The sequence below is a fragment of the Mytilus trossulus genome, unplaced genomic scaffold, assembly GCF_036588685.1.
Source record: "Mytilus trossulus isolate FHL-02 unplaced genomic scaffold, PNRI_Mtr1.1.1.hap1 h1tg000085l___fragment_1__unscaffolded, whole genome shotgun sequence".
Classification (NCBI taxonomy): Eukaryota; Metazoa; Mollusca; class Bivalvia; order Mytilida; family Mytilidae; genus Mytilus; species Mytilus trossulus.
In genome coordinates this window covers 2323359-2342192 of record NW_026963295.1, presented here as the reverse complement: position 1 = coordinate 2342192, position 18834 = coordinate 2323359, and the positions used below count along the sequence as shown (strand labels likewise).

Below are 18834 nucleotides of genomic sequence, written 5' to 3'. Positions count from 1 at the left end.
CTTGATCAACACATGTATGATGACTACAGTATTATTGAAAATAATACAACACCTACCATAAAAACAGTTCTGATGTGATTTTATCCCAATTTGCATAGAAGAGGTAAGGTAATAAATAACCTTCAGTTAGTAAGTTTTTATTTGTACGACGTCACATTTAGCCATCACACCTTTGCGCCAAAATCATTCGTAAAGTTTCGCTATATTTTATTTTATTTAAAATTTATATATTTTCTTGCTCTAACACATTATTATTATTATACCCCTGCTTTAAAAAAGGGGGGTATACTGTTTTACCTCTGTCTGTCAGTCAGTCCGTCCGTCAGTCGTACCGTCCGTCAGTCCGTCTGTCCATCAGTCAGTCAGTCCCACAAAACTTTCGTCACATTTTTCTCAGGAACTACACATCCACCCTTTCTGTAATTTGGTATCAACATTTATATATGTCAGCCATACTGTGTGATGCGTTTTCAGATTCATCACTTGACAACTTCCTGTTTACCAAACACTTGTATGATTTTACACATGATAGCCAAGTTGAAAATTTTCGTCACATTTTTCTCAAGAACTACAATACAAGGATTTCTGAAATTTGGTTTCAGGATTTATATAAGTCAGCTATACCGTGTGATGCGTTTTCAGATTCATCATTCGACAACTTCCTGTTTACCGAACTCTTGTATGATTTTTCACATGAAAGCCAAGTTGAAAATTTTCGTCACATTTTTCTCAGGAACTACAATACAAGGATTTCTGAAATTTGGTTTCAGGATTTTATATAAGTCAGCTATACCCTGTGTTGCGTTTTCAGATTCATCATTCGACAACTTCCTGTTTACCGAACACTTGCATATTTTTACACTATTAATATTATCCACTTGCGGCGGGGGTATCATCAGTGAGCAGTAGCTCGCAGTTTCACTTGTTTCTGTTTGTAACGCACTAGAATTGGAATAACAGTAATGTAGATGAAGAGTAACCACCATCAATTTTGATTTGATGGTTGCAAATTTTTGCTTTACTGTCTCCACTACATGTTGCCAGCAAAACTTCATTTGTAACCATCAAAGCACCAATTGACAGTGGCAACTCTCCAACTACAGTACTGTTATTCCATAAGTGTTAACAGGAGTTAAAGGTCAAACGAAGAATCAGAGTATGTGCTAGATAAATAGAAGAGGCCTTCAAATGTTAAGAGAGTTAAAAAACTGAGTTGTAATGAAACTCCTTTTTTCTAATTGTCTCTTCGGGGAGCGTACTTCATTGAATGAAGATAAATGTTTAATTTATTTCTTTAAAACTTCTATGTAATATTTTTGTCATACCTCTACCTCATTATATACCCGCTGTAAAAAAGTAAGGGTAAACTGTTTTACCTCGGTCTGTGTGTCTGTATGTCCCATGAATATTTTTTCGGTGCATCTTTCTTTCAGGATTTACATCATTTTGATTTCTTAAATTTGGTTTCAAGGTTTATAAGTCTGCTATTCTGTGTGATGCGTTTTCAGACTCATCACTCATCAACTTCTTGGTCTGCTAAGGCAACGGTATCATCAGTGAGTCTAAGTAGCTCGGAGTTTCACTTGTTGTTGACTGCTTTAACAGCTTGTACTTATACACAAAGTGCTGTCTTAATACTTGAAGTTTAATTTTAGTTTGACATTAGTTGAGAATCTAACATACTAACATTGTGTTTTCAGGAATGAAACTGAGGCAAAGAAAATGAAGTTGAAAGCAAAAGAAAAAATAATCATTTATGATGGTAAGTTTGAGGGTCAAACAAAGAAGAGAAATAAAAACAAGATTTTTAATGGCAAATGCATTATGCCAGGGTTTTTTAATTTGTTGGTTTATGGATTTTCCCCATGAAAAAGTCAGGTCGGTCGATCGGGACAAAAAAAAAAAGATATATATCCTTCTCTAATTCTATGGAAATTTATCCCTTTTCGAACCCATTGTATAAAAAAATTTAATCAACGTGTGGTTGCTGGTGATCTCAGAAGATCATTGGATGATTGTAAGGGTCATGACCTGTTTGGCTGACTGGATGAACCAAAATATGATAACAGGTGTTAATGAAATTGACAACTTCGTGCAATGTGAAAGGCACTCGAAGAGGATTTTCGGTAAACAAAAAAAGAAATTGTCTTTTTAATCATTAGAGAAACAGATTCTTACATAGTTACTCATGGATTATGGGATTTATCCAATCTCGATAGTTAAATCATAAATTTTAAAGTACTCGCCGAGGCGGCTCGAACTTTAAAATTGACAATTTAACTATCTCGATTGGATAAATCCGATAATCCACTGGTATCAATGTAAGAATCTATATTTCTAGACAGAAAAAATGCAAAATAAATATATATTTCATCTTTCTAACAATATGTTTGTAATGCATTTTTGTCATCCTTTCTTATGAAATATGAAATATTATTTCTAAGCTATAATAAACATTGCATGAAACTGTCTTATAAAATTTCCCGTAAAAAAAGGGGGTTCACAAAACACAAAAAGTGACAAAGACAAAAATAAATCATCATTTTACAAACGAGAAAAACAGATTTGTGTAGCACTTAATCCATTCCACACAACTTGGTGAATAATGATCTTCAAGCATGAAAACTGATAAAGAAAAAATGTAAAAACGTTGTACGTGTTGCGTCGCCACCACAGGCGTGTATCTCCGGTCAGCGCATTGACGATAAATATATACTTCTAAAAAGGGGTTCGTTCTGCTGATATAATTCTAACTGTTTAGGCTTCACAGAGACATAAAACTGATAAAAGTTCACACCCTGTTTATTTCAGTAGTAAGGCACAACATGAATTTATGCAGTTTGACAATAGTACATAATTATACTATATAAACTTATATGATATCTATATATAAACAGAAGGAGTCCCCAGAGGATACATAAAACTTAAAATGGTATGAGATTTATCACTCTCATAGCTAATTTGCTATATTTCCGATGAGGTGCATAAACACCTGAGGTTCAATTGCACCTAAGGTTTAGGTTACGGTATATAAATGAGGTGCGGTTGCACCAAGGTTCAATTAAGGTACATGAAATAAATGAGGTGCGATTGCACCAAGGTTCAGTTACACCCAAAGTTCCTGTGCACCCGAGGTTCAAGTGACAGTATAAAAACGAGGTGCTGTTGCACCAAGGTTTACAATTTAGTTATTTTTAGTTATAAATGGTCATCTCTAATCAAGGTGCATTGCCGTTATACAGTGCAGGGACACCTAAAATAGATGTGGTGCGCCAAATCCAAACTTGGAAGCACCGCTAAATTTGACTGCCGCTATAAACGGATTAAATGTATTAACAGAATCAGTTGATTGGTAAAATCATCTAAATATAAAATATAATTTATATTCATAACGTTTCTATAAAGGATCAATAATCCACGGAAGCTTTTAGATTAATATTGATGCACCCAGTGCAACTTAGTTTGACTCTCGGTGCCAATGAAATAAAAGAATGGTTTCTTTTAATAGAAACACTCAAATAAAGATACCTAAAAAGGCATAATTATATTAAACTATTACGCGAACGTACCATAGCTACATCTGATGCAATATTCTGCTGCGACATAATGAGAAATACTTTAAAAGTTAAACTTCAAGCGAATAAAATGAACGTGTCTCAAGAAAGTGAACTGAGAAGAGTGACGTCACGAGTACGCTGACGTCGCTTTATATATAGAATAATATTAACCAATCAAATAATTCGGTTTACTATCTCCGGGCAAACGTGCTCATTTGCGCAAAGATGGTGGTTCTAAGTATCCTCTGGGCACTTATGTACAATATTACAAATAATTCAGACTTCACAAAGGATTCACACCTAACTAGATGGATAAATAAATGTATTAAAAAGTTCGTAATGCAGGATGAAAGTCGTGACATAATATAAAGTAAGTGAAATTCCATACTGAAGTGGTTCGTGTCCCGACAAAAATGGACATTCTGAACGACAAGTTAAAAGTGAAAGTAGACTAAAAATTACAGTATGAGAGCTAATACATATATAAATAAGTATGCAAACAATATAGAAGGGCACAATTCTATGATTCCTACAACATCAAGTCATAATTATTACATAACAAGCGTAAACTACTAATTTCGGGGTCCCTTCAACATGTATAAACGACATGTAAACAATCAATTTCCGGTGACATTCCAGAAATGTACTTTAACATCAGATGTAAACAAACGGATAATTACAATGGAACCAGATGGAGTTTAACAGGGATGTGAATAACGAAATATCCTAACAACAATAAATAATAACAATATAACATTTAAGACCATTTTAACTCATGAATGGATCATAAAAAGGACATATATGTACATACTGTATGAGGTACATGTAAAAAGGAACCAATTTCTGGCCGGCACAACATACGAAACACATGTGTCAAAAACGCAATAGACTCGTTCACTGGGAAAACGAGAATTATCAATATCTTATTGAATTATTATTAAAGAAAACTGAATTTGATTATTGAAAAAAAATCAAACATATTTAGTGTCATGCTGAAGCACCCCTCCAGATGCAGGAACTTCTCACTGATTTAAGACCTATTGGTGAACTGTTCACTGATTTTATACCAATTGGTGAACTTCAGCTGTTTTCTGCTCTTTGGTCAGGTTGTTGTCTCTTTGTCACATTCACCATTTCCATTTTCAAGTTTATGTTTATTTAAACAGAACATGAGTTAATGCATGATGCAGCAAAATGGGACAGAGCAGTGAAGATGATTATAAATACATTTGAAGATGCTTTGAAATCTACCAGGAATGCTGCTTATAAGTCAAGTAAGTACAGCCAAATACCTGCCAACTGTCACTATTTGTGGGGGATTTCCCCCATGGAGGCTCCTCATTGGAAATTTTGAATAGCAGTTTTGTCCACAATACTTTAAATTCAGAAATTGATTGCGATGTTTTATTATTTTGACAAATGAGATAGGGTTTAACTTTATATGAATTGAACAGGATTTTTCTCAGTTATGCAAAAATTTAGATTGCATTCTAGTCTGAAATAAAAAAATAGCAGTAATAAATGCACCGTTATAATTTCTGAATTTACAATATGAAACAAAACAATCAATTTTACCATTAGTATAGCATCTTATAAGCAAGGAGAAGAAAATAAACAATATTGAAATAATTTTGAAGGCCCCTTTAAAGGTTTTGTAGAACTTTGACATCATCTTCCACGTAAAACACTGATGGGCATTTTGAAACGTTGGCAGGTATACAGACACTCCATCATTCAACATACAACCACTTATATATTAAAACACAAAATGTTCACACTTTAAAATTCAATTATCTAAAAGATAATCTATTAAATTTTCAAAGTTTTGACAACTTTATTTGAATTTGACCTCTGCATGTTATAAAACTTGAAAACTGCAACTTTTGCAAATTTTTTTGGGAACCAGCAATTTAAGCCTTTGGTTTTTCTTTTAATGACGCCTTTTGACGCCTGTGAAGTACCTAAGTTGAAACACTTTGACTACAAAATGTCTGCATCAGAATTAAAAAAAAATTGTATCCAATATGAAAAGGACATTCATAAGAATATCTGACTTGAATTTCATTGATGAAATATTCGTTTTCACACTGCATTAATACTTTAAACCTGGTGGGTTTTTTTATTGAAAAAATCCTATGTGAATCAAGTATGTGAGGAAAAAAAATCCATGGAGGAAAGGGTTAACAGATAATAAATTAGATTGATTCATTGTCCTACTTTTGGTTCTCTGACCTTTATTTGGTTCTCTGACCTTTGTTTGGTTTTCTGACCTATATTTGGTTCTCACTTGTATTTACTTGAACTGTGTTTTTGCTTTTAAAAAAAATAATGAAAAAGTTTAATGTTTCAGCATACACAAAAGCACAGAAACAGTTCAGAAACTTAGCTTCAGCTATGTCTAAAAAGATCCAGGATTTGAATGCAAAACAGAGGGAAATCAACGATTTAAAAAAGGTTGGTTTTATTCTATTTCAAGGAATTAGAAAAATTTTCAATTGTGTTCATATTTATGTGTCATATATCACTAAATATGTGAAAGCCAAGGGTGTCTTGCTAAAGTGAATGGTCTAAAATATGGAAAGTTGTTAACCTTTACAAAATCTTCTCCTCTGAAACTACTGGGCCAAATTTAACCAACAAAACTTGGCCACAATCATCATTGGGGTATCTTGTTTAAAAAATGTGTGGCGTGACCTGTCCAAACAACCAAGATGGTTGCCCTGGCTAAAAATAGAACATAGGGTTAAAATGTTGATTTTGGCTTATAACTCTGAAACCAAAGCATTTAGAGCAAATCTGATATGGGGGTGAAATTGTTAATCAGGTCAAGATCTATCTGCCCTTAAATTTTCAGACGATTGGGACAACCTGTTGTTGGGTTGCTGCCATTGAATTGGCAATTTTAAGGAAATTAATCCATTTTTTGGCTATTAACTCGAATATTATTATTGATAGATATTAACTGCAAACAGCAATAATGTTCAGTAAAGTAAGATCTACAAATAAGTTAATATGACTAAATTGGTCGGTTGACCCCTTTATCCTTTCCCATTCAGGCATTTTAGACCTTTACTTATGGAAAAGACGTTATCAAAGTTTAAATGAATACTGCATTCGCATCAATGGTCATACATACGTCATGTTGGGCTCGAATGAAAGATAATTGGTAAAATATTTTAAAAAATAAAGTTTGAAGATAATTTGTCATTTTTTGGTCACATGGTATATTTCCAAAAGTCATGTGACTGTTGGAGAAAAAGTTAAAAATACGAAATCCTGGTGCAAAAAGTCGTGCAGAGACATATTGGTATGCTAATAGGGTTAGGTTTTGGTGGAAACAAATCGAGACTATTGAAGCCATATAAGTTATCATAGTGGTATAAAAAGACGCATAACGTGCTATAGGCCTTGAAATATAGTTACGCTCTTTTTGTCCGATTTCAAACTTGGACCCTAGTTATTTGTCTAATTCGTTTTCAATCAATCAGCAGCCTAAATTTGTTTTTATAAAGGGAAAATTCATTGAATTACCAATGCTAGCTTGATCTGGGACACCTTTTACCGAGACCGATGGAGCAAAGGGGGTAAAAAAGGAGGGGGGGGGGGGCCAATTTGGCAAACACCTTCTTTAAAAAAAAAATAGTAGGTTTTCTTTTTGAAATTGAAAGTAAAGTTAAGTTAAGTTACATTTAATATAGGAAATTATTTTTCCAACTCCGGCAGTGGGTTTCGAACTCTCAATCTCATTGCCTTGGGATAGATCAGCGTACCACTGCGCCACTGGCATTGTAATGAATTTATTGAAATTTAAGTACTTAAGTCTAATACTACTGAAGAAATTAAAAAAAAATAATAATATAAAGATTCTCACCCAGTTTGTTTCCTTTTTGGAATTGTGTGTTCGGAGGATAATTTCTTATTGCCAAATGCATGATTTTTACGCAAATCTAGGAGGAATCCGCTCTTTAAATTGTCAATTTTTCATTGAAATATACAATAATGTTCCTTTATTCAAACAAAAGTATTTTCAACTTTATCATACCGCAACACTTACGAAACCATGTTTTGTGACATCTATTTCAACTTTGCAAAAAAAATTTCAGAATATTTTAGTCGTTTTTGTCTCTTTTCTCATAATATTATGGGACTTTAAGAAATGACTTCTGATTTTTAGCGCATTTCAAGATTTTGTGATTGCACTGCTACACTAAAAATTACATTTGCAACAAGTGTACAAGTTAGAACTATTGGTTTAATACTATTCTTCAAAAACTCACAGCACAGTTATCGAAAAAAGTCATAAATCGTCTTAAAAGAGCAGTTTTCTTTGAACTTCTTTTTGAGAATATTCCTCAAATTTCGAAGAAAAATAAATGGTTTTTACAGAAAAATTACACATCAGTTAGGGGCGTCTGGTTTATTAACTAATAATGATAGAGGTTTGATACACATTAAATCGCATTACTGGTTATCTGCGGATTAATTTAAGCCCTTCACCACACCTGTACGTCGTCAAATGGCAATGGAACAAGTCTAAACGCCCAAAAAAGCTGTACCGGTGTGAATGGGAGAGGGTTAAGGAGTTATTGCCCTCTATAGTCATTTTTCGTATTTTTTTGTAATTTTTTACATAAATCTTCTTCTCTAAAACTACTGGTCCAAATTTAACCATACTTGGCAACAATCATCATTAGGGTGTCTTGTTTAAAAATTGTGTGTGATGTCCCTGCCAACCAACCAAGATGGCTGCCATGGCTAAAAATAGAACATAGGGGTAAAATAAAGATTTTGGCTTAAAACTCTGAAACCAAAACATTAAAAGTAATTCAGACATGGGATGACATTGTTTTGCAAGTCAGGATCTAACTGCACTGAAATTTTAAGATGAATCTGACAACTCGTTGTTGGGTTGCTGCCCCTGAATTGGAAATTTTTAAGGAAATTTTGCTGTTTTTGGTTATTATCTTGAATTTTATTATAGATAGAGATAAACTGTAAAGAACAATAATGTTCAGCAAAGTAAGACCTTAAAATAAGTCATAAAATTAAGAATTGAAATGGGGAATGTGTCAAAGAGACAACAACCTGACCATAGATAAAACAACAGCAGAAGGTCACAAACAGGTCTTCAATGTAGCGAGAAATTCCTGCACCAGGAGGGGTCCTTCAGCTGGCCCCATAACAAATATATACTAGTTCAGTGATTATGAACGCCATACTAATTTCCAAAGTGTACACAAGAAACTAGAATTAAAATAATACAAGACTAACAAAGGCCAGAGGCTCTTGACTTGGGACAGGCGCAAAAATGCAGCGGGGTTAAACATGTTTATGAGATCTCATCCCTCCCCCTATACCTCTAGCCAATGTAGAAAAGTAAACACATAATATTCCTACCAAAATGGTCAATTTACCCCCTAAGGAGTTATTGCCCTTCATAGTCAATTTTTGACAATTTTCATTAAATTTGTAGATTTTCACTCACATATCTACACTGAAACTATCTACTAGGCCAAGTTCATTATAAAAAGAGATAATTGTAAGCAGCAAGAATGTTTAGTAAAGTAAGATCTACAAACAAATCAAAATCACCAAAACACAATTTTGTCATGAATCCATCTGTGTCCTTTGTTTAATATTTACATAGGCCAATAATTTGTTCTTATGTTGTACTATAACAAAATGTACACCACTGTCCCAGGTTATTGGAAGATTGATGTGCCTTCAAACTATTTAAACCCCAGCACAATCTGTATGTGCCTGTATTAAGTCATGAGCCTATAATTCAGTGGTTGTCATTTGTTGATGTTTATTTTGTTGTGTTTTGTTAATTATTTAGTACATATATCAGGCTGTTACTGTTCTCATTTGTATTGTTTACATTTGTTATTTCAGACTTTTATAACGGACTATGCAGTATTGATTTTACTCATTGTTGATGACTGTACTGTGACCTTTAGTTGTTAATTAATGTGTCATTTTGGTTTTCCAATAATGACAAAATAATGACAGTTGTCTTTTAGACACAACCATATACAATTTAACAGTATTGTTTTCCTTCATGCAGTATTTGTGGTACTGTGTTTATGCATATAAAGCAATTCCAACTATACAGTATGATTTTTTTTCATTGTTGAAGACTGTACGTTTGCCTTCAATTACTTACATCCACTTCATTTTAGTTTTGGTGGATAATTGCCTCATTGACAATCGTTCATGACATCTCCTTAAAATGCTATATGTTTATACTGTTACCAGAAGTAAACACTAGAGATTTTATACATATATACAGACTTTTAATTGCAAAATGAAAAGATGACAATTCAGATTTTATAAACAAAAGCTGTTTTAAATGATTCACTATCATCCTTATCAACCTTTGTTTCACTAGATAATATCATAATTCCTGATTCTCTGTGGATGTCTATTGCATACAGAGATTTGATTCCGTCAGCCTCTGATAGTACTGTTTTACATGTTTTACCATCTGGTGATACTACTATAACTCTATCGTTGAACATAGAAACTACATAAACAAAGCCATTCTTGTCTAATGTTAGTCCAGTTGGATAAACTATATCATCATGCATAAATGTCCAGAGAACTTCTCCAGAATGTGTATAGCAACATACTTTGTTAAAGTCTGAGATACTAGTATATATATTTCCTTTAAATAATGCAACGAATGGTCCCACAACTTCTTTTAAGGTTGTTACAGACATATTATTCAGATTCACTTTTGTACTTGCATAATTAGTGCTAACGACTAAAATTTGACCATCACTTGCTACTGAATTACCCATTTCACAGTTCTGATAAAGGTTAATTGACATCAAAATTTTATTTTTTTCTATATCCACAAATGCTGTCCGACTTTGATATTGTGACATGACAGCAACTGTATTATTTCTAACAAAGCAAGTATCCCATGAGGGTTCTGCATATTTCACTACTCTCATAAACATTCCATCTTTGGCGAACAGCAGCAAGTAACTTTGACTATAGTCGCTTTTAAGAATTAAATATTTACCATCAGGTAATATTCTACAGGCATATATACCAGTAGGCTTCATATCTTGTGGAAATGTCAGCTGTCTTAAGAAGGAAGGTTTAATTTGTTCAAGGGTAGTAATAGTTGGAACTAGGTACTGTGCTTGATCTTTTCTTCCTGCCTTAAGTTGAAGAGTAAATGGGCGGGTATTGATATTGACATCTCCAAATGATTTAACATCTTTTAGAATTGATTGTAGTACAGAAGAGATGGTCAGTTGTAGGTTAACTTCATCCAAATGGCTTCCACTTTTTAAGTCCTCTATGTATTTTGCTGCTTCAGATGAAGTTTTCTCAATTTCTTTCAGACCAACATACATTTGTAGCTCAGTTGCATATTGTGTCATCTTTGAAAATTCACTTTGTAATTGGCTCATCTGATTGGCTTGTGTTTTCAGTTGTTGTAGTAAAGTGTTCATCTGAGATTTCAGCTTTGATTGTTTTGTTTCAAGGTCATCAAGAATTTCTTGCTCTAATTTGTTTAAGAAATCATCTATCGACTTCCTCATAGATCGGATTTGTTCAACAGCTTTTGTTTTCTGACCTTTACTTGTATTAATCCTACTGTTTAAATGCTTTATAATCTCGTCTAAGTTTACCTTCACATCCTTCAAATCTTTTTCAAAAAGTTGAACAGAGGCAGACGATTTTACTTCCTTTAGGATATCTGACAGCGGTTTCATTTCTTGACATTTTTTGTGTTTGTCTGTGACGCAAGTGACACAGCAGGGACTGGCATGGAAAGAACAGTACAGTTCATACTTCTTCTGGTGATCTCTGCATTGGCTACTTATTTCTTTCATGAATTTGGGTAAATTGTGGTAGTCTTTTATAGGCATTGTATTGTGGACTTTAGACATTCTCAACTTCTTGTGATGTTTTTCACAATCTGTACAAAGGAAAACCTCACATTCTATGCACCACGTGACAGCTTCTGTAGATGTTCCATCATCCTTACAGAGTGTGCAGCAGTCCCTATCTGATGAGGCCATATTCTCTCTTTATTTCTGAAATTTGAAATTTAGAAAAATTAGTGATTTTGAAAATTAAGATAACCATGAAATGAAACTTGTGCATGTAACAATAACCATTTGACCAAGAGGGAAAACATGATAAAAAGTGGTAACATAATACATGTGTTTACAACAAAAAAAGCATGACTTAATTAGAATTTAAGACTTATAATGGCTATATTCAGACTCTTGATTATAAATTTTGACATGCTATATTTTGATATAATCCATGTAAACTTATATATTCTTTGAATAAATGTATCCTTAAAATTATAAAGATAAGAAGATTTGGTATAATTACTAATGAGACAACTCTTCTCCAGAGACCAAATAATATAGCTGTTAACAACATGGTTATAGGTCAGTCACCATATATATGGCCTTAAACAAAAAGATTTTTTGGTGTATTATTAACCCTTTTCTTCATGGACTGTTTTTTTCAACACACTTGATTCGCATAGGATTTTTTCAGTAAAAAACTAAAAATAAATATTTCATCAATGAAATTCAAGTCAGATATCCTCATGAATCTCCTTTTTATATTGACATTTTGTAGTCAAATTAAGCCTTTCAACTGAGGTACCACACAGGTGTCAAAAGGCGTCATTATTGAGTAAAGGGGGTGGCGTCAAAAGGCGTCATTATGAAGGAAATTAAGGATTAATAAGATTTATAAGATTTTTGAATCTATAAATATCTTTATTGGTGGTAACTTTTTACATCTCTTGGATGAATTACAACATAATTATAAAATATTATAAAATATGTATTGCTATACAATAATGAACACTTATAGTCCAAGACTATACTTGGTCAATAGTTCAATGTTTACATTTCATAAGGGGATTTTTTTCTCACAGTTACACAGAATCAGTTGGATAGGCATATAGTTATTCATCCTAGAGAGTTTTCACTTTGCTGGCTGTTTGTACATATATTGAAGGTGTGCATCATCATGGTCAGGGTTTTGAATTTTGATAATATTTGCTCATTTGGGAGAACGTTGAACTTTGTCATTTTACGGTGTATATATATAAGCTGTTAAATGTTAATAGTTATTTTAAAATAAAACATTGCATCTGCCAATGCATCAATTGTGTCTGAATACCTGACAATAATATCTCAAAGAAAGTTCTACATTGACTTTGTTATAATACAGTTACTTTAGAGTGCAGGGGGCATCACTTTGTCTTAAGTTTCTATTATTATATTTAGTCTTAGGAACATGATATGATTATAAAGTTAGCTTTTTGATTTCTCTTTGATATTCATATTTTGTGTGTAGCACCAATCTGCTAAGTCATGCCCTTTCAAACTGATTTCACAGTTCTTATGCCGTGCTACAAAACTGCTGGCCCAAGGGTTGGTTGAGCACTCTGAAACATCACCACACACACATGATCCAAGTTAGGAGTGTTTATAATTGTCATTGAATGCTGTCTTTTATTTTATGTAACCGTTATTGTTTTTAGGCATACATCATCAATGTTCTCATTTGACTTGTTTTACATTTTGTTTTGACAGGGCCTTTTATAGCGTAAATACTTAGATATAGGAAGATGTGGTGTGAGTGCCAATGAGACAAGTCTCCATCCAAATAACAATTTATTAAAACAACAAAAACAACAAGCAATAAAGGGCCCCAAAATTACTAATGTAAAATGGGAAAACCAATGGTCTAAGGCAGATTCCATGTAAGAAAGTGAAACAACTCCCATAAGCATGTTAGGCAAAAATCATAAGCAATGAACTTCTGTTTTTGAATAAATGCTTTACTAATAAAGATAAAGACAATTTGACCAAAAAAAAAATTATCGGCATCATCCTTTTTAAATAAACGAAGCCTTAAATGTTATGTTTCTGACATAAGATTTGACAGACTTTATTATTTCTGACATAAGATTTGACAGAATTTATTATTTCTGACATAAGATTTGACAGACTTAATTATTTCTGACATAAGATTTGACAGACTTTATTTTTTCATACATAAGATTTGACAGACTTTATTTTTTCATACATAAGATTTGACAGACTTTACTTTTTCATACATAAGATTTGACAGACTTTAATTTTTCTAACATAAGATTTGACAGACAAATTGAGTTTCTGACATAAGATTTTGACAGACTTGATTCTGACATAAGATTTTTCATACATAAAATATTTTGACAGACAATATATATTTGTTTTTTTTTACTGACATTGGAAATCAAATCCTAGTTGAAAGTCATTTTTAAAACCCCTGGAAAATACTGCAGCCTAACATTTCACAAGATTTCACCTCAGGTCAAATAACTTTAACTGTTAGCGATTTCAAATGTTTCAGACATAAGAAAACAAGTTTGACAGATCTTATGTATGAAACATATAAGTTAAAAATAGTGCTTGAATAAAGTTAAATGAAAGAATCAACATGTGTTTTTTCTTATGCACTTCATGATTTAAAGTTTTAAATGGCATATATTGGAACCAACAATGATTTTGAAAGTTTTTACAGTGATGTTCCTGACATAAGATTTATTGACAGACACTGAGCTTTAAAGCAAGATATTTGAAAGTGAAAAAAATATATATCACAGATGTTTTTGACTAAAAAAAGTAACAGATTTGGAAACAGGGATGTTTGAATAACATGACTACACTAGTAAATACCAGTATACAAGTGTCAACATAAAGCATTGCAACACATAAACATTGTGTAAAAAAATGGGAGTTTATTCTGTCAAAATTTTTGCATTTTTTCAACTTGTTTTAATAATTCCTTCTTTAAACAGAAACTATCATATTCAAAAATTATTTTTATAATTTCATCTATCATCATTATTCATCAAAACATTCACAGATTATCTTTCACATAACAGTAATTATTATTTTTATTTATTTATTCATTTTGACAGACATTTCCATTTCTTACATGGAATCTGCCCTAATCTATATAAAAAAACAAGAAACAAGAAACACATATAAGAAGTTACATAAACAAACGACAACAGTTACTACTGTACATCAGATTCCTGACTTAGGACAGGTGCAAACATTTGCAGCGGGATTAAACTTTTTAATGGATCCAAACCTTCTCCCTTTTTCTGAAACAATAGCATAACATCACAACATAGAAAACCACTTGATAAAATATCAATTGGCAGGCTTAACTCAATCAAAAAACGTAAATTAATACACTATGATGCTTAAACTGTATGGGTTTTGGTAATCATTGAAAGCCATATTTATTCTCTTTATTCACAGTATGACCCTCAACTCCTTAAACCTTATTAATGTATTAAAAAAAATTGACAGCACATTTAACTTATGACTGTAAGTGTAATAGCAATTAATAAAGGGTCATTACTTAATGACAGCAAAAGTGAAAGAGAATAATATTATCTAACTCCAGAATATTTTTTACTGTTTTTGCAATAAAAGGAACCAGATAATGGCTCCTATGACACCTCTTCTTTCAAAGGAAGAAATGTCAGTGATATATTGCTAATTTTTCGATTGAATTCCCCATAATTTTTATGAAAGTACATTTACAGTTGATTATGCATATTACTATACCGCCACGGGGTAATTATTCTCTTTAAAAAAGGTTTACCACAAATCAACTTTTGTTATAAATTCCACCAGTATTTTTTTCATTACTTGATTCAGAGATTGATATAGTAGATAGTAGACATTTGCTTTTCTGTGATTGAAGATCAAATGTTATCCTGCAGAAGCACTTGTTTGTGATGTTGGATTGCTGTCTCATTATTTTATACCCTTAATTTTACAATATTCTTACCCCTTAATTTCTGGTGCTCTAGAAAAGGAATTTCGACAGGGAAGTAAAATGTCCAAAAACTAGTACACTTATTGTTACCTAGCTAGTATTATAGATTTAAATTAAAGGTTAACTTTTGAATGGATCGTTGGATACATTCCAATTTAGAATATTTTTAGACTTCATTCAATTTAAAGATTTTTCAAGGTTGAATTATTGTGATATTATGATAACATCTTGAGTGACAAAGAGTCATTCATGAATCATAACTGCATGCAGTCTGAGCATGCAGTGCATACCGAAACAATACTAAGTTGATATTTACTTTGAATTTTGTTTGAAAAATTATTGGCCTATTTATATGGACTTATATTTAAGTCAGTAATCTGCAGTTTGAAGTTTTCATTTAATTTATTAAGACAAGATCTATGAATGAGTCAAACATGATTGAATTTGATAGTTTATATTCTTTCTACAGTTACTTCCCTTTAATGGTGATTTAATTTCTCAATTTTAATCATTTTGAAAGAAATGGACATTCACTTAACCAAAAAATTGCAGGACTAGATCTACAAATCATGACTGAAACATGACCAAAATTGTCAGTTGACTCCTTAATGAGATTTATTTCCCTTTATTGGAGATTTTGACAATCTGTATTTTTTTGTGTGTTTGCCTTCAAAACTAAAAAAGTTAGATAGAACCTTTAAAAAGGAAAAATAATCAGCGGGACAAAATCTGCACATGTATTAAAAAGACTGAAATTGTCAGTTTACTTTTCTAGAGTTATTGCCCTTTTATATTAGTTATTGTTTACTGTAAATTCAGAAATTATTGCGTGCATTTATTATTGCGATTTTGTAATTTTAGACTACAATGCGATTTTAATTTTTGTGCCATTGAGAAAAATCCTGTTTATTTCATATAAAAAATTTCAAAATGCGATTTTAAAATATTGCGATTATAACCCTGTCACATTTTTCACAATAATAAAACCATCGCAATAATTTCTGAATTTACCCTAGCCTGTGACAAAAATTGCAGAATTGCTGACAGGGATTACAATTTGGCGGTGGGGCAGCAGTGGTGATGTCATAAGTTATTTGTACAAAATATTTAAGAATGTACGTAGAAGAACTTAATACTTCATACCTTGTTATCAGATACCTTATGTTACAAATTAGAGATTTCATCTGTCATTTAATATGACCATTGTTCTTGACCTCATTTTCATGGTTCAGTTACTGCTTGAAAATAAATCGTAGTTTTTGGTCAAATGAAATACTGACTTCATTTGAGTATTGAGTAATAGGATTATCATATTTGAAATAATTGGTTTCTTTGCAATGTTTGCATGTCTGAGTTTGAAAAGTGATCAAAGTTAACGTTACATGATCAAGTCAGGATCTCAGATACTATAAGCATTAATAGTGCTCAGCCGGTCAACTATATTTATTGTATAAAATTATTGTAAGATGTACATGTCTGACTGGCAGGACACATCTGACCTTGACCTCCATTCCATGATTCATTGAACAATGTGGGGTTTCTTTTTGGTTTCAACTTTGGCCTATTTCTCATATACTGTACAAGAAGTTTAAGCAACAGATGCAGGGTCACTATATTTGATATATGGAATGATTATGAGATGTACATATTATCTGTCGGTTTTATTTGACCTTGAACTCAATTTCAGGGTTAAGTAGGTAATGTTAAGTTTTTGTCTTTTAAAGTCTCTTCCTCTGATATATTAAACAATAGGTCAGTTATATTTGGTGTATGGAACAATTGTAAGTTGTCCATGTTGGTCTGGCAAGGTTCATTGATTGGCCTCATTTTCATGGTTCATTGGCCAATGATAAACTTTTCGTAATTTTGTTAGTTTACTAGATATCATTAGCTCTGAATTTCCTAACATGTGGTGAAAAAAACAAGTATGCCTGAAAACTTCACATAGAAAAAACACATTTTTTGGCATATCATTGGAAGGATCTTCAGAAATAGTCTTTCACAACTTATCAAATCTCAAGCACTGTTCCATTGCTTCATTCTCCATTTCTGTAAATGGAAGCGACTAAAGTCATAACTTGAATTACACCTTAGCAATTAACAAAAGTACTTGTAATGTTTGTTTTCTAATAACCTTTCAGTAAGACATGATAGACAAAATAGCTGTTCTCTACAGCAATTGAGCCTCATATTTTAAATATTCAAATTTAACTATTTTGAGCACAAACAAATTGTAAACACTTGATGTACCCTTACCAAAAAGTGCTAACATGTTGAATTTACAGGAAGTACATGACTAGGCACATGTCATTTTAAAAAAACTCATATGAGCATTATGATGTAGGTTAGTTTTGAATGGTTAGAAGAATGGAAAAACTTTTCAAAGTACAAAACTAACATAAAACTAACATGGATGATAAAAGCTCACCTGAGGTTTTAATTGCACATGTGAGCATTATGTTAGATTTTTGTGGGCACATATGAACTACCTAACTGCACATATGAGCAACCTGATTTGCATACAAATCTTACTTGCACCTCATGTGCTTCACATGTGAAACTTATGTGCTTTTGTTAGCAATTTCTGTACAGGTATTGGTAGTATCTATATTTATCTGTATTATTTATAGAAATTGTTAGATATCAAAGCAGCTGTACATAAAGAAATCTTATCAAAAGTGTGGACCCTCACCCCTTACCTTTATGTGTTGGCCTGATGGGGAAAAAAACATGATTACTTCATAAAAGAAATTTTTATAACTATATTATTATTTTAGAAACTATTGGATTCCAAAGCAGCTGTAGAGAAGAAGCACCAAGAAGTTGAAGAACTGAAGAAAAATATCCGAAGAATGTCAAGAGAAGTGGAAGAAAAATCTAGGTTAATTGTAAGTTAAACATTAGAAATGGAAGAAAAATCTAGGTCAATTGTAAAATAAACATTAAAAGAAAAAGCTAGGTTAATTGTAAGTTAAGAAATGAAAGAAAAACTAAGTTTATTGTTAGTTGAGTAGAAGAAATGGAAGAAAAGCTAAGTTAATTGTAAGTTAAGCATAGAAGTGGCAGAAAGACTTAGTTAATTGTAAGTTTAACATAGAAGTGGAAGAAAAAGCTAAGTTAATTGTAAGTTAAACATAGAAATGGAAGAAAAATTTAGGTTAATTGTACTTATATTGAGTTAAACATTAAAGTGGAAGAAAAATCTAGGTTAATTGTACTAGTTAAACATTAAAGTGGAAGAAAAATCTAGGTTAATTGTACTAGTTAAACATTAAAGTGGAAGAAAAAGTTAGGTTAATTGTAAGTTAAGAAATGAAATATAAACTAAGTTTATTGTTAGTTGAGTAGAAGAAATGGAAGAAAAGCTAAGTTAATTGTAAGTTAAGCAAAGAAGTGGTAGAAAGACCTACTATATAGGTAATTGTAACATAGAAGTGGA

General features: G+C 32.0%; 1 protein-coding gene across 2 annotated transcripts in view; it reads left to right on the top strand.

The window, feature by feature from the left end:
* LOC134699723 (cingulin-like) overlaps positions 1 to 18834 on the top strand; it is a 73128-nt gene that overhangs the window by 32347 nt on the left and 21947 nt on the right. For both annotated transcript variants that reach the window (XM_063561153.1, XM_063561152.1), the window contains exons 11-14: positions 1701 to 1762; positions 4724 to 4831; positions 5908 to 6011; positions 18173 to 18283. In XM_063561153.1, coding sequence (XP_063417223.1) covers positions 1701 to 1762; positions 4724 to 4831; positions 5908 to 6011; positions 18173 to 18283 — 385 coding nt within the window. The remainder of the gene's footprint in view (positions 1 to 1700; positions 1763 to 4723; positions 4832 to 5907; positions 6012 to 18172; positions 18284 to 18834) is intronic.